We start from the raw sequence: 16,961 nt of genomic DNA on the forward strand, positions 1-16,961 counted from the left end.
GATCACGACCTGAGGCGAAATCAAGAGTTGGACACTCAACTGACTGACCTGCCCAGGCGCCCCTAGAGTGACAGCATTGTGATTGAGGGGGGGACGGAGTGGGGGGCTGTCTTAGCGTGCTGCACAGACTAGGGGGCTTCTGAACAACGGACATTGCTCACCAGACTGGAGGCCGGGAACTCCAAGATCGAGGTGCTGGCAGATTTCGTGTCTGTTGGGCACCCACCTCTTGTTTGCAAACAGCCGCTTCCTCGCCGTGGCCTCACCCGGTGGAAGGGGAGAGGGAACGTTCTGGAGCCGCCTTTATAAAGGCACTAATCCTGTTAACAAGGGCTCCACCCTCATCACCTAATTACCTCTAGAGGCCCCACCCCGAAGCCCGGCTCCCGGTGATTAGGTTTCCACGTGATGCATTTAGAGGGGGAGGGGGAGGACAAAAACATTCTCGCTACAGCAGTATTTGGGTTGATCACTGAACAACACGAGGCATTTTCATACGTGGAATGCGGAACGAGAGGAAGTGTGCACCGGGGGCATAAGGCAGCGTGAGCAAAGGCAACGCTGAAGGCGTGGCTCGCTGCGCAAACAGGAGAACAGCTGTAGCTCATTTTAAATACAAGGAGGTGCACAGATCTGATGAAGTTTTGAACACCTACCTACCCGTGTAATTACCACGCAGATCGAGATCTAGAACATCTCCCAGACCATCCCCCTGTGCCTGTGCCAACCCAGATCCTTCTCCCAGGGAACCACTATTATATCAACGAGCACAGATTAGTCTGTCATTGGCCTTTTACGTACAGGGAGGCATTCGGTTTGCGCTGGCTTGCTGCTTTTTTTTTTTTTCTTCCCAAATGTTTATTTTTGAGAGAGACAGAGCATGAGCGGGGGAGGGGCAGAGAGTGAGGGAGACACAGAATCCAAAGCAGGTTCCAGGCTCTGAGCTGTCAGGGCAGAGCCCCATGTGGGGCTTGAACCTACGAACCTCGAGATCACGACCTGAGCCAAAGTCGGACCGACTGAGCCCCCCAGGCGTCCCCATCCCACGACTCTGCCACAGGTCGTTTGCGTCTATTCCATGTTCGTGAACATTTGCATTATTTTCAGTTGTGTATTATAAATTAAGGAACCATAAACTTGTACCTTTTAGCACTCGTTTCTCTTCAAAAGGTACCGTGTGGTCAGAATTTAGAGCAGCTGTTCTCAACCGAGGCTGATTGCGCCCTCCTCCCAGGTGACATCTGGCAGTGTCTAATGACATTGTTTATTATCTCAACTGGGGGAGGGGGGGTGGTGTGCAAGTGGCATCTACCGGGTAGAGACAAGGGGTGGCTGCTGAATATTCTCCAGTGCACGACCACCAGCGAGAACCGTTCGCTTGAGACGTCCACAGCAGCCAAAGAACTAGGCTCAAGTCCGATTTTGGAGTCCTCGTGACGCTGGGCTCGGGTTTGTGTCCAGCAAGACGGCTCTGGGATGGTGAGGTTCCCCTCAATGGGGGAGATCTCAGGACAGACGCCGTCTGGCACGCAGCATTAGCCGGCCTCGGCCTGGACGACGTTCCCTGACGTCCTGCCGCCGACCACCCGCCACAGGGCACCCTGCACGTCCCGGTTGCGCAGCGTGTAGATGGCAGGGTAGAGCAAGGGCGTGAGGTTGATGTAGACGAGCGACACCAGCTTGTCCTCCTCGAGGGAGCGGCTGCTCAGGGGTCTGGCGTACATGGCCGTGGCACAGCCATAGTGGAGCACGGCCACGGTGAGATGCGACGCCACCGTGTTGAAGGCCTTGCGGCGGCCTGCCACCCCCCCAACTCCCAGGATGACCGCCAGCACCCTGGTGTAGGACAGCAGGATCAGGACCAGAGGCAGCACCAGCAGCAGCAGGCAGGCGGCCAGCAGGACCCTCTCCTGCAGGTCCCGGTCCCCACAGGCCAGCACCAACACGGCCGGGAGGTCACAGAAGACGTGGTTGACGAGGCCCCCCCGGCAGAAGGGCAGCTGGAAGATGGCCACGGTGAGGCCCAAGGCCAGGAGAGAGCCCCCGACGCAGCAGGAGACGAGAAGGCACCGGCAGCGCCCCGCGGTCATGAGCCGGGGGTAGCAGAGAGGGCGGCAGATGGCCAGGTAGCGGTCCAGCGCCATGGCGGCCAGCAGCAGGCACTCGGAGCCTCCCAGCGCCACGAAGAGGCCCATCTGGGCAGCACAGGTGGAGCGGGCCACCGCCTGGCCCCCCGGGGGCAGCAGGAAGCCCGCGAGCATGCGCGGAGTCAGCACCAGCGTGTAGGCCACCTCCACGGCCGACAGCGCCCCCAGAAAGAAGTACATGGGAGTGTGCAGGGCGGGGTCCCCGACGGCCAGGCCCAGGATGAGCAGGTTTCCCACCAGCGTGGCCAGGTACAGTGGCAGCAGGAAGGCAAAGAGCAGCAGCCGCAGCCCCCGAGGCCACCCGGAGAAACCCAGGATCACGAACTCCCGTGGAGCCGTCCGGTTTGACCCAGGCCAGGGGCTCATGTCGGAACCTGAGGGAGGACAGGGGTGCAGGCCAGAGAGGAGGGTCGCGGTGACACACCCCTCCCAGAAACACAGGGCCCTCGCCTCTCCGGGGTTCAGCCCCCACACCCCCTCCACCAGGGACGCGGGGCGTTCTCCCCAAGCCGGCACCTGCCGCCCCCGCGAGTCCTCCAGGAACGCAGGTGTCTGCAGCCACTGTCCGCTCTCCCTCTGGCTTCCGCGGCCCGTGCTCTTCCAGGCCCCCCCACCCCCGTGCCTTCTGCACACCCCTCCACCCACCCACCCCCCCGCCCCCCGTCCCGGGCCACCATCCAGCTGACCTCCCCGGAGGGGCCTCAGCTGCCTGGGGGAGTCACCGCCTCCAGGCCTCACGGGTACACCCGCAGGTGGAGGTCCGCCAACCCCGTCGAACCGCCGGCTCAGGCCGATGCGGCCGCTCCTGTGCACATCCCACCGGCACGCGAGCCGCCCTTCCCGTTTAACCAGCGCGTCCTCTGCTGGGGGTGGGGGCGCTGCTAGCGCATCGAGGGCATTTCTCCAGAGCACCGCTCCCGCCACCGCACTGTGAACCGCGGCCCTGTCCCTGACCGTCTCCTGTGTGACAGAATATCTAAAGATATTTTGATGTGGGGGCACCTGGGCGGCTCAGTCGGTAGAGCGTCCGACTCTTGGTTGCAGCTCAGGACATGATCTCGTGAGTTTGGGCCCAGCATCAAGCTCCTCGATGACGGTACGTACGGAGCCTGCTTGGGCTTCTCTCTCCCTCTCTCTCTGTCCCTTCCGCACTCACTCTGTCTCTCAAAACAAATAAACTTCAAAAACAATCAATCAAGATATCTTGATGTTTCAAGAGCCCAGAAAGAATATGGAGGGGCATCGCGTTGATCTAGAATACTAGGTCAGTAAGGGAGCATTACACTGGGCCTGTCGGCATTAACTTAGGGGTCTTTGAAGAGCCTCAGACCAGTGCACATCTCAAAACAGCTCTTTCTAGCCAAGCCAGTGTGTGTGTGTGTGTGTGTGTGTGTCTATTTGCACACGCGTGTGCAGGGCACAGTGGGTGCCTTCTACCTCATCACCCAGACGTGGGGTGGCCTCAGATCACAGGGACGCCTGGGGCTGAGTAAGGAGCTTTGCTTTCTGGTCCCGTCTGTGATGCTGCCCAAGCCCCACCTTCTCCGTGGGGCTCAGATTCCTCGTCTGTCGCCCTTGATGCGACACAGGCCCTGACGCCCCAGGATGTCATTCTGCAATCCTCCCCCCCGCCCCGCCCCGGGCACGAGCCCATCCCGGAGCCCGGACGGCTCAGCCGCACAAGCGGGGCCTCTGGGCTCACGTGCACCTGCTCCATCTCCGCTGTTTCACTGACCAGCTGACACGGCTTGGAGTCTTTACCCTGTGAAGCCCCAGCAGCCTCTTCAGCCCCACAGAACTGTCGTGACGACTAAGTGACATCACGCCCAGCACAAAGCGCCCAGCGCAGCGGGCCCGGCGTGCGGGAGCTGTTATGGAAGGAATCGCCACCCTATCCTGTCGTGTGCTTCCTGCTGCCTGTGTGCCGGGCACGCCCTGCCCTGGCTGAAGATCTCTGGAGGGAAGCGTCGTCTGGAGACAGCAGAGAGGGAGGTGTGGGGACCGAGGCCGCAGACCTGCGTCACCTGGCCTATCTGCCCTGATTCCGAGACCGCGGAGCCTTCAGGTGTCCCGCCCCTCTGTTTCTCTTCCCCAAGGGTTCCCCCCCCCCCCCGCCCATGCCCCGCAGCTCTTCCCCCGAAGCCTCCCGGAAAGTCGTCCAGGGACACTGACATCACCTCCAATGACCCTTCGTTGGCAACGCCCCCATATTCCCTCCAAATGCAAGTCGTCCAGGGACACTGACATCACCTCCAATAACCCTTCGTTGGCAACGCCCCCATATTCCCTCCAAATGCCGACGGGAGGGAGGGGGCAGGATCACAATTGCTGCCGTGTGTCCAGCCCTCACGGTGTGCAGGTGAGCCGTAAACGCCCTGCGTGCACAGTATTCCTGAACATTCTCGAGACCGCTGTGAGGAGTCACGCCACCATTACAACTGATTTACAGATGGGGAGGCTGAGATCTGGGGGAGACCCACAGCCTCTCCCTTAGCCAGAGGCTCCCAGGTCTGTCTGATTTCACAGTCTCCGCCCTTAAGTAGGGGGAGAGCCTGCTCTTCTCTGCGTCTGCCTTGTCTGTCGGTCCTTCCCCACCCAGACAAGGGGAAAATGGAAAGGGGACCGGAGGAGAGAGAAGGAAGCAGATGCAGAGGTGCAGAAACAGAATGAGGCCTGCGACCAGGGACAGGCAGAGGCGAGCCTGCTGAGGGCAGCGGCAGGGAGGTCGCCTCCAGTGGTTCGCCAGACTCTGGGCCGACAGAGACAGAGATAGAAATGGAAAGGGAGAGGGGGAGAGACAGAAAGGGAATGATGAAAGGAGAGGAAAGAGAAAGAGAGAAACAGGGAGAGAGACGGCGGGGGGGGGGGAGAGATAAAGAGAAAGGGAGAGAGAGAAGAGAAACAGAGGAAGAGTTGGAAGAGACAAAGAGAGACAGAAAAACAGAGATGGAGAGAGAGACAGGCAGAGAGAGGAGGAAAATCTCCTGTGTCCCCCCCGGGCCTTCTGAACCCGAGACCCCCTCCTTGAAGGGTTTCCTCTCTCCCGCAAACATGGGCTTCACCTGGGGCTTTGCCCTCAGTCCCTGGCACCCACACCCCACCTCCCACAGCATCGCTGGAGAATTCGAAAATTCCTTTAAAGGAGACAGCCAGACTTGGGGCCCCCCAACCCCGAATCGCAGCCTGAATTAAATTCTCAGCTCCTCGGCTGGCTGGGCGCCTTGCTCACCCCGCTAACCTGGCAGACGTGGTTCCCAGCGGTGACGCCGGAGTTTGGGCTGAGCAGGCAACCAGCGTCCTGGGTGGGAGAAGTGCCAGTTCTGACCATCACGACATAGAGCCCGCAGGCCTTATGGGCGCCCCCATCCCTCTATCTCCCGCGCACGCCTTCCCCACAAGCCTCGCGGCGGCCTGCTGCCGTCTCCCACTTGTCCCTGACCTTGCGCACCTGTTCCGTATCAGAAAGTCCTTCCCCACCTGGAAAGCTACTCGCTCTTCACAGCCCAGCTCAAATAGCAGTTCCTCTGTGGATACAAATTATAAAGCAGCAGTGGACTGTGGAAGGATTCTGCGGAGAATGGGGAGCAGACCTCCTGCACCACATCAATCCCCCACTTCTCCCGTGATCTCCACCTCTGTTCCCAGGAACTCTCTCAGTAAGAAAAGACAAGAGTTACTTAATAGGTTTCCCAGGGCCCACTTAGGGGTCTGGCTTCCTCCAAAGCCCCGGGGCCTCATTAGTGCTCTTCTCCGTGCAGTGTGGTGCCCGAGGACCACAGTGGTCTCAGAAGGCTGGGGGCTGAGGGATGAGTGGGGGGAAGACTTGGGAAATCTGAACTGGGGCGTCCCAGGAGAGTCTGAGACTTCTGGGCCAAGGGGACAGAGGCCGCCTCTCTGCAGGGATGGAGGTAAACTGGGACGGGGGAGGGAGGGAGTAGCCCAAAGTAGCATGGTGGACAGCTCATTGGAGAGAGGGGAGGAAAGCGCCAGCTCTCTCAGCATTTCCCCAAAGTTTGCAATAAGGGGTGGCCAACAGGCTGGAGATCTTGGAATGGGGTGACTGGTGTAGTGGATGCGGGTGGGCGTCTTCACCACCACCACCACCAGAAAGTACCCCAAGGTGCTAAGCAACAAAACCCAACGACACAGATGTCTTCTGTTCTCATTGCCCGTTTACAGGGAAACTTACAGCATTGCAAAACGTACGGTTTTGTATCCCACGATTCCCATTTAACATTGACTTACACACGTTTTCCATTTACTACATAGTCTTCTTAACTATTTTAAGCATTAATTTTATTTTTTATTCATTTTTTAAATGTATATATATTTTGAGAGAAACAGAGAGAGCAGGGTAGGGGCAGAGAGAGAGGGCGAGAGAGAGAATCCCAAGCAGGCTCTGTGCTGTCAGCACAGAGCCCAATGGGGGGCTTGATGTCACAAACTGTACGATGATGACCTGAGTCGAAGTCAAGGGTAGGACACTGAACCAACTGAGCCATCTAGGTGCCCCTTTTATTGAAAATTTTTTTCAATAATTTTTTTTAATGTTTATTCACCCTTGAGAGACCAAGCACAAGCAGAGGAGGGGCAGAGAGAGAGGGACACACAGAATCCGAAGCGGGCTCCAGGCTCTGAGCTATCAGCACAGAGCCTGACGCGGGGCTCGAACTCGCAGACCGCGAGATCGTGACCTGGCTGAAGTCGGACGCTTCACCAACTGAGCCACCAGGTGCCCCTTTTATTATTTTTTTCAACCTGAAATACTTGTTTCAGATTTCAAAGGGTGTAAAAGAAGAGCCTGTCCCAAGAACCCTGCCTCTAAACTCATCCAGAGGCCACAGCTGTTACCCAGTCCGTTTCCCCTTACAGAGAGAGTGTAGGGACATGGGCCAGCACGCACATGTGTGTGCTATTTGCGGCTTTGAAGTGACAAAATGTTAGCAGTGTCCCAAACTGTTGTGCCTATGCCCTCTTTCGGTGGGCAGATCTTGAAATCATTCACTATCAGTGTATTTTTAGTGTATTTAACAAACACTTATGTCGTGCTTACTGTCTACCAGACACTGTTCTACGGTGACACAGAAATACTGATCCGTTCAGTCCTCACAAAACCCTACGGTGCGCGTGCCACCGTCACCCACTGAGGCCTAGAGAGGTGGAGGGACGTGCCCGCAGCCACATCTCCGGGGCGGGGAGGCAGCACGTGGACGTGGCCAGCGTTTCCGGCTACTCTGCTGTGCGATCTCTGACCATCCTGCGCCACTTCGGAACGATGAACAGCGCCCTCGCTCCCCACCGCACCACTGCGTAGATAACGTCATTCTTTTAACAAGACCCTGCTGACGGGTACTCGGGTGGTTGCTCGTTGTTGGCCGGTACAACCAAAACTGAGATAAACATCCTGGTCCACGTGGCATGTGGCTGGTGTGCAAGTAATTAGATCGGTGGGTTTGCGCATCTTAAACCGTCTTGGCTGTCGCGCTGGTTACTGACATGGTCTCTCCATCGTTAGGACGGCGCTAAGCGCCTCCGCCTGGAATACGCACAAGCACCCGCCCCTCCGCATCTGCACGACAGGCTGCTGTCAGATCGTTCGTCACTGATCATGCAGAAATGCGTGGTCTCCCTATCATTTTAATTTGTTCTCCGTGAGTGAAGCTGACCCTCTTTTCCCATTTGTAAATGACGTTTGAATTGTTGGCACTCTTCATTCATATTCTTTCCCATTTTTTTCCTATTTGCACTATTTTTGGCACTCATATTCATATTTCCCATGTTTCTCCTATTTGCTCGTGGCTCTTAGGTTCTTATTGGCTAATAAGAACCTAAGGTTCTTATTGGCTTACAGTCAATAAGAAATCAACTTCGAGGGGCGCCTGGGTGGCTCAGTCGGTTAAGCGTCCGGCTTCAGCTCAGGTCACGATCTCGCGGTCCGTGAGTTCGAGCCCCGCGTCGGGCTATGGGCTGATGGCTCAGAGCCTAGAGCCTGCTTCCAATTCTGTGTCTCCCTCTCTTTCTGCCCCTCCCCCGTTCATGCTGTGTCTCTCTCTGTCTCAAAAATAAATAGATGTTAAAAAAAAAAATTAAAAAAAAAAAAAAGAAATCAACTTTGACTGTAGGAGGAAATGTAAATTATTTTCCTGGTTTGCTGTGTCTTCTGATATTGTTTGTGATGGGTTCTGCCGTAGAGAATTGTTTTATTTCAGTGTAGTCAGATTTATCAATATTTTCTTTTTTAGCTTCTAGGTTGCACATTATGCTTGCAACACTTAGAAGAGAAATTATTTCTCAAATATTGGTGGTTTCTTTTTTTTTTTTTAACAATTAAGCACTTAATTGATACACAATTTACCCTGTAAGATGTCGAGTAGGAATCCAATGTTATTTTTACCAGATGTTAGTCATCATTAAAAAAAAAACAAAACATTATATGGGGCACCTGGGTGGCTCAGTCGGTTGAGCATCTGACTCTTGGTTGGCTCAGGTAATGGTCTCTCGATTCGTGGGATCAAGCCATGCATTGGGCTCCCTGATGCCAGTTTGGAGCCTGCTTGCAATTCTGTCTCTCTCCCCCCCTCTGTCTCTGCCTCTCCCCTGCTCATGCTCTCCCTCTCTCAAAATAAATGAGTAAACTTAAAAAACAAGTATTATAATAGACATATGATAGACTTACAGAAAACCACACAGAATAATGGTACAATTGAATTTTCACAGAGTGAAAAAATAGAATATTGCCAGAATTCCAGAAATCCTCCCTACCCCTACCCCACTGCTGTCCTCTTTCTTCCCTAAGGGAAAATAATATATTTTTTAGCACCTTATATTAGTTTTGCTTGTTTTTCAACCCAAAAGCACATATTCTTTTGTGTCTGGTGTCAACGAAAAACGTGCAGACATAGAATTAACCATCAGTGTGCTGTTACTTGTATACAGTGAAGATCAAACCATGCACTGAGTCCTAAACAAGTAAAAAAAAAAAAAAAAAAAAGGAGGGGGGAGAATGAGGATTTAATTTTAAAAAGAGGAAAAGGAAAAAGCAAACACTGCAGAGAGTCTGGGAACAGTGAACCTTGTTTGAACATTTTTGGGGGGCACACTGATTAGCTATGAACTAGCAAGGAGGTCAGAACAATCTGTCCTTACACAGGCTGATGAGTGGTATTGGGAAAAATGATTTCAGTTGTTCAAAGATTCACCAGGAAACCCTGAGATTAGCTACGGAGAATAAGTGACAAACTATCTTTCTGTAACGTCTGATCTGTAATTAAAAAAACCCGACAACCTGGAATACACAGAAGCAGGAAAATATGACCCATAATGACTGATACAGATGACAGATTTAGCAGACAAGGACACTGGGAGGGTTATTACAACTGTATTCCGTATGTTCCAGAAGCTAGAAGAAAGATCAGTCATGCCATGGAGAGACGCAGAGTATATAAAAAAGGGCAACAGCCAAACTTCTGAAGGAGAAAACAGACATGTCCAAATGAAAACTGCACTGGGTGGGGTTAACAGTGTGAGACAATGCAGGAGAGATCAGTGAACTTGAAGACATTGCAGTGGGAACTGTCCAAAGTTAAATACAGAGAGGAGGTGGGGGGAAACGACTAAATAAAAATGAATCAGCAAGATGTGTGACAGAGTGAAGCCACGTAACAAGCATGTACTTGGAATCTGAAGGAGAGGAGGGGGAAGAAAAATATTTAAGGAAACTCCCAAATTTAATGAAAATCAAATCCACACATCCAAGAATCTCCACATATTCTGAGCCCGAGGAACATGAAGCAAACAATGAGAGAGCTTAAAATCGGTGACAGAAAATATAGAAAAATATAAATTAAGGAAAAACATTCTCTACAGAAGAATAAATGTAGGAGTGATCACTGGCTTATCAGTAAGCCTGAAGTCCCCATCTTTAAAGGACTAAAAGGAAAAAAAGAAAAAAGTCTGTACCCAGTGAAAATATCTTTCAATAAAGTAGGCTCTTAAAAATTTCTGGCTGTACAAAAGCTGAAAGAATTCATCAAGCAGTGAATCTTCTACAATGCATGGCTATCGACATTGGCAAAAATATCTGTAGAGCAGAAACAGACTTCGTTTGACAAGTGTACAAAGCTTTTGAAAATCTACGGTAGAGTCTATGGTTATTAACTGCCTTATTTACCAGCAGGTGCTTTTTGAAAGCCATTTCAACCTATCATGTGTTATGAGTCAGGAGCATCAACTGTGAGCTTCATTTGCTCTCCTGAACTTGGTCTTTGAAAATATTCTCACCCGTAGTTGTTCCTTCCTATCTGTGGGGGCTAATTCTTCAATCGCTTCAAACTCGGCATTGGCTTCTCAAATGAATGCACAACCAACTCTCTGAGAGGTGAGGAAAACCACTCAAAGTCACTTGCCTTGTTTTGAAATTGACTGTTGATGTTGCTCTCCATGTCCTTGACCCTTCTCACCAAAAGGCTAAACGTCTCAGACTGTGTTTGTCTTCTCTGTACACGTTTTTTTTTCCAGCTGTCTCCGTCATGATTTAATCAACCTGCCATTAGGTGGGTGGCTCTCCTTGCTTGACTAGAAACTTAGTTTAGTTGCAGCCTCATTTTTATTTTTATTTTTGTGAAGACATTCTGATGCGATGAGATCATCTCTTTTAAGCTTTCTCGTGTTTCTGGCTGTTGCCCTTCTATGAACTGTGTCTAGCCTGGTGAAGTCAATGTTTATTGTACTCTCTAGCAGAGCTATGGTTTGCTATGGCAAACACAATGCTTGGCCATCTAAATCAGTAACAAAACAATCTTTACTCCACTGGATCTTAAAAGTACAGTGTTTGAAGTTCACTTTTCTTCTTTTATAGATATGTGGATGTACATGGTTTCTGTTGCAGCTGATTTTCGTTGAACCTGCCTGACTCTGCCAATGCAGCCACATGGGGGTGAGTGGTCGTGGTCACGTTCCAGTAACGATTTATGGACGCTGAAATTTGAACTTGGCATAATTTTCATGTGCCACAAAATATTTTTCTTTTGGTTTTTCTCAACCATTTAAAAACGTAAAGCCATTCTTATGTCGGGGTGGTACAAAACCGTGTGGTGGGCTGGATTTGTCAAATGGGCTGAAGTTTGCCAACTGTTGGTTTAAACAGAACATTAGAGTGCTAAGTTCTTCATTAGAAAAAGACCCCCAAGGGGTGCCTGGGTGGCGCAGTCGGTTAAGCGTCCGACTTCAGCCAGGTCACGATCTCGCGGTCCGTGAGTTCGAGCCCCACGTCAGGCTCTGGGCTGATGGCTCAGAGCCTGGAGCCTGTTTCCGACTCTGTGTCTCTCTCTCTGCCCCTCCCCCGTTCATGCTCTGTCTCTCTCTGTCCCAAAAATGAATAAACGTTGAAAAAAAATTTTTAAAAATAAAAAAGAAAAAAAAAAAAAAGAAAAAGACCCCCAATCACACTCAGCTTCCACCTTAAGAAATTAGAAAAGCTGGGGCGCCTGGGTGGCGCAGTCGGTTAAGCGTCCGACTTCAGCCAGGTCACGATCTCGCGGTCCGTGAGTTCGAGCCCCGCGTCGGGCTCTGGGCTGATGGCTCAGGGCCTGGAGCCTGTTTCCGATTCTGTGTCTCCCTCTCTCTCTGCCCCTCCCCCATTCATGCTCTGTCTCTCTCTGTCCCCAAAATAAATAAACGTTGGGAAAAAAAAATTAAAAAAAAAAAAAGAAATTAGAAAAGGAATGATAGATTAAAAACAAAGTAAGCACAAGAAAGGAAAAAATAAAGATCAGAGCAGAAATCACCAAAATGGGAAAACTAAAACAATAGAGAAAATGAATAAAACCAAGATTTTATTTTTTGCTAAGAGCAGTTAAGATTGATAAACCTCAGGGAAACTGGGTGGCTGAGTCAGTTAAGTGTCCAACTCTTGATTTCAGCTCAGATCATGATCTCATGGCTTGTGGGGACTGAGCCCCACATCAGGCTCTGCGGTGTCAGTGTGGGATGGATAGGTCACACTTTTCTGTTTCTCTGTATCTCTCTCTCTTTTTATGTAAAACTGGAAATATTTTTAATTTTGTAAATGTTTATTTATTTTTGAGATGGTGGTGCAGAGAGAGAGAAAGACACAGAATCCAAAACAGGCTTCAGGCTCTGAGCTGTCAGCACAGAGCCCAACACAGGGCTCGAACCCACAAACTGTGAGATCATGATGGGAGCCGAAGACAGACACTTAACTGCCTGAGCCACAAAGGCGCTCCTAAAACTGGATATTTTAAATAACATAATGTGGCAATAAGATCCCCTTCCCCCTCCTCAGAGGTTTAGCTCAGTTGTTCTGTTTATTTGGTGATTTTCTTTTCCTAATTCTGTTAAGTCTGTATTCTTTGTTGTGAGAAGCCTCTGCTCAGTTATTCCAGTTTTCTGCTAATGGCGGGGCAGTCCCTTAAAACAGTAAGTCTTTGCCAAGTGGCCCCTCATGTGTTGGGGCCCCCTCACTGCCCTGGCAATCAAGAACTCTGCCCTAGCCCTTACTTCCTGTTTGCTCAGTCTCCAGACCAAGCACATGGGAGAGAGAAACGCTGTCCATGGTATTTCCTGTGCACAGCCTCCGCGTTAAAGGGGCAGTGAGTCACAGCTTCTCATTCTCAAAACGTTCCTTTTAAGTTCTCCACCAGCCTCTTGTTTGCCTCAGCTGATATCATCTCCCCAGACAGCTATGATGTGATTGAAATGCCACTAACTGTTTTTGACAAATGTCCTGGGGATTGGGCTTTACTCCCACAGTGAGCTCTTAATCAGCAAAAATAAAGACCATTCCTGTAGATGGGGCATTTCTGGGGAGCTGCCATCTGCGGATTTTTGACAGTTCCCTGGGGATGGGGCTTCTGGGGAGCTTCAAGCCCACTCGGTCCCTCCAATGGCTGATAGCTAGGCTGCTGCTGTTTCTCACTGCTGTGTTTCTGAGGCTGTTGGTTTTCGAGGATTCAGCCATTTTTCTGGAATGAACTCTCCCCAAATTGCTGCAAGCCTTTGGTCACTTTCCAAAGTTCTGGGAAAGTTTCTTGTGACAATTTTTTTTTTTTTTGTAAATGCTTTGATGGAACAGAAGACGTTCAGATGTCCTTATTCTTCCATAATGGAAGTGCTCGTCTCCTCAGATTTACTCCTGATTCAGTAATAAGGGGGGGGGGGGGGAGATGCACATGCGGAATTTTGCTTTTGCAAAAATATTGGCCAAAAAGTTTCTGAATCCAGGGCTGACAAAGATGAGAGGAAATAGGCTTTTTCTCACACACAGTTGGTGCGAGTGTAGCTTTTCTGGAAGGGAGACGTGGTACTTGTCCTTATAAATTGGAATTTCAGAAAAACCTGTTTTTCTGCTGGAACTTCTTGGGCCAAAGACCCCAGCAGGTTGGAGAGGGGCCACCAGCCTCCACCGCCTGAGGGCAGAAGGCCATTTGCTGAGAGGAAGAGGGTCAACAGAGGCAGAACAGAGGCACGTCGCGCCATGCAGGGCTGGCCATACAAAGCCTCAACGTGCGCAGGAACAGGCAGAGAGGGAGCGAGAACGGGGGCCAAGCCCTCCTTCCCAGCGTGGTGGGGAGATGGCAGGAGAGCTTTCTGACTGCAAGCAGGGAAATGCAGGTGTCGGGGCCTGTGGATAGAGAGTTTGCAGCATGATTCTTGTGCACCTTCGAGAGCCAGACCATAGGCGAGATGTAAACACCTTAAGCCAGTTGATCACCTTGGTCCTGTGATCAACAGAGGCCAAACTATCGATGACAAAAGTTGGTTAGACCATGCCTCCTTTTTCGCAGGCCCAAACTCCACACCCCAGAAGAAAAGGGGCAGCCTAAGAGGATGGGAACGCCCCCTCTCGTGGGAGGTGCCCCTTCTGTTTTCATTTACAGCTGGGGAAATGGGGCTCCAGATTTTGAGGGGGCACAGTCACATCTCAGCAGACTCTCCTGGGTGAGGACGGAAGCTGGGTATCTGTGCCTGTCGGGTATCTCTGGTTCTGGGATTTCACACACCGCCCCCACGCTGGACCTTACCCTGATTCTCTAGAGTAGCTCCATGCTCTGGTGGGGAGGGGGAACAAGGTCAGTCTGCTTTACTCCTGAGCTGTGAATATTCTCCAGCTGGAGGGGCCTCCTTGGGCTCCCAATTCCTCCCCATGCTTCCCAGAGCCCTATTTGGGTACAGTGGGAGGCACCAGCCATTCCCCTTCAGTCCCTAGCTCAGTCTATATTCCCCGTAGAGGCTCTGAAGTTCTCTACAGGGCAGACTGACCTGGGGGTATCACAGGGCTCTCCCTGACATAGTCCTGTGTCTGAAACTCTGTCTCCATCTCTGTCTTGGGGCTAGCCCATGGTGTCAGTGACAAGGGGGTCCCCTCCTTTCCCCAAGACTCCCATCTCAGCTCCTGCTTTTCCCAGACCCAAGGATCCTGGGGGCAGATCCTGAAGAGCTCTCCCTGTGTGGCTTCAGGGACCCCTCACCCTTCACTACACGTCGAATTTGCAGACATGGGTCTGGATGTGAATGGGAGTTGCCAACAGAAGAACTGGTTGTTGCAGCAAGTAGCCTGCTGCCACACAGAATGTGCTAGCTGTTCCCAGGACCCCTGCCTTCTGGCCCCCAAGCTTCCATTTTTGGGTCACAGGGAACCTGAGCCTGGAGCCCACTCCTATCCCAGGTCAGAATGGAAGCATTCAACACTGAAAACTATAGAGAGCTAATGAAAGAAATTGCAGAAGACACACAAAAAAGGAAAAATATTCCATGCTCCTGGATATGAAGAAGAAATATTGTTAAAATGTCAATACTACCCAAAGCAATCTAAATATTCAATACAATACCTATCAAAATAACACCAGCATTCTTCACAGAGCTAGAACAAACAATCCTGAAATTTGTATGGAACCAGAAAGACCCTGAATAGCCAAAGCAATCTTGAAAAAGAAAACCAAAACAGGAGGCATCACAATCCCAGACTTCAAGCTGTATTACAAAGCTGTAACCATTAAGACAGTATGGTACTGGCACACACACAAAACAGACACTCAGAACAATGGAACAGAATAGAGAACCCAGAAATGGACCCACAAATGTATGGCTAACTAATCTTTGACAAAGCAGGAAAGAATATCCAATGGAAGAAAGTCTCTTCAGCAAGTGGTCCTGGGAAAACTGGACAGCGACATGCAGAAGAATGAGCCTGGACCACTTTCTTACAGCAGACACAAAAATAAACTCAAAATGGATGAAAGACCTAAATGTAAGACAGGAAGCCATCAGAATCCTCAAGGAGAAAGCAGGCAAAAACCTCTTTGACCTTGGCTGCAGCAACTTCTTACTCAACACATCTCCGGAGGCAAGGGAAACAAAAGCAAAAATAAACTATTAGGACCTCATCAAAATAAAAAGCTTCTGCACAGCAAAGGAAACAATCAGCAAAACTAAAAGGCAACCGACGGAATGGGAGAAGATATTTGCAAACGACACATCCGATAAAGGGTTAGTATCCAAAATCTATAAAGAACTTATCAAACTCAACACCCAAAAAACAATCCAGTGAAGAAATGGGCAAAAGACATGAATAGACACTTCTCCAAAGAAGACATCCAGATGGCCAACCGACACGTGAAAAAATGCTCAACATCATGCATCATCAGGGAAATACAAGTCAAAACCACAATGAGATACCACCTCACACCTGTCAGAATGGCTCACATGAACAACTCAGGCAACAACAATGTTAGTGAGGATGCTGAGAAAGAGGATCTCTTTTGCACTGTTGGTGGGAATGCAAGCTGGTACAGCCACTCTGGAAAACAGTATGGAGGTTCCTCAAAAAATTAAAAATAGAACTACCCTACAACCCAGCAATTACACTACCAGGTATTTATCCAAGGGATACAGGTATGCTGTTTCCAAGGGGCACATGCACCCCAATGTTTACAGAAGCACTATGGACAATAGCCAAAGCATGGAAAGAGCCTAAATGTCCACCGATCCATCGATGGATGAATGGATAAAGAAGATGTGGTATACACACACACACACACACACACACACACACGCACACAATGGAGTATTACTCCATTAGTATTACTCCAAAAAGAATGAAATTTTGCCATCTGCAACTACGTGGATGGAACTAGAGGGTATTATTTTCAGTGAAATTAGAGAAAGACATCATATGACTTCACTCACAGGAGGACTTTAACATACAAACAGATGAACAAAGGGAAGGGAGGCAAAAATAACATGAAAACAGGGAGGGAGACAAAACATAATGGACTCTTGAATAGGAGAACAAACAGAGGGTTGCTGGAGAGGTGGGAGGGGGGATGGGCTAAATGGGTAAGGGGCATTAAGGAATCTACTCCTGAAATAATTGTTGCATTATATGCTAACGTGGATGTAAATTAAACAAACAAATAAACAAACGAACAAACAAAAAGAATGGAAGCGCTCAGAGCCCAGGACTCTAAGGAGTGATGAACCCAGGCCATGGGCAGCAGCCAGCCCAGAGACCCTGATACCATGGGAGGGCCTGGGTACCTCCTCCCCTCACAGAAAGCCATTTCTCCACTTCTGACCAAACCCCAAACCTGCTTCTCCTCTCTCTTGAGAGCACGTGTGTGCACACACAGGCACAGACACAGACACGGACAACTCTTGGCCAGCAACTTATGGCAGAGCTTTTCTACCTAATTAAGTCACCATTCCCACACTTCTGTCTCAGGAGGGTGATTCATTCTGCTAATACCTTAGGATCTTTTTACCTGCGTTTTTGAGAGATATTGAACTGAAATTGTT

At 50.4% G+C, this 16,961-nt stretch overlaps 1 protein-coding gene across 1 annotated transcript; it reads right to left on the bottom strand.

Moving 5' to 3' along the window:
- Window positions 1–2,784, bottom strand: LOC123589498 (olfactory receptor 10AC1-like). Its single transcript, XM_045461651.1, has one exon. The coding sequence runs from the start codon at window positions 2,511–2,513 to the stop codon at window positions 1,536–1,538; it is 978 nt and encodes a 325-aa protein (XP_045317607.1). The 5' UTR covers window positions 2,514–2,784; the 3' UTR covers window positions 1–1,535.
- Between the last annotated feature and the right edge of the window lie 14,177 nt (window positions 2,785–16,961).

This window comes from Leopardus geoffroyi, chromosome E3, assembly GCF_018350155.1.
Source record: "Leopardus geoffroyi isolate Oge1 chromosome E3, O.geoffroyi_Oge1_pat1.0, whole genome shotgun sequence".
NCBI classification, from domain to species: Eukaryota; Metazoa; Chordata; class Mammalia; order Carnivora; family Felidae; genus Leopardus; species Leopardus geoffroyi.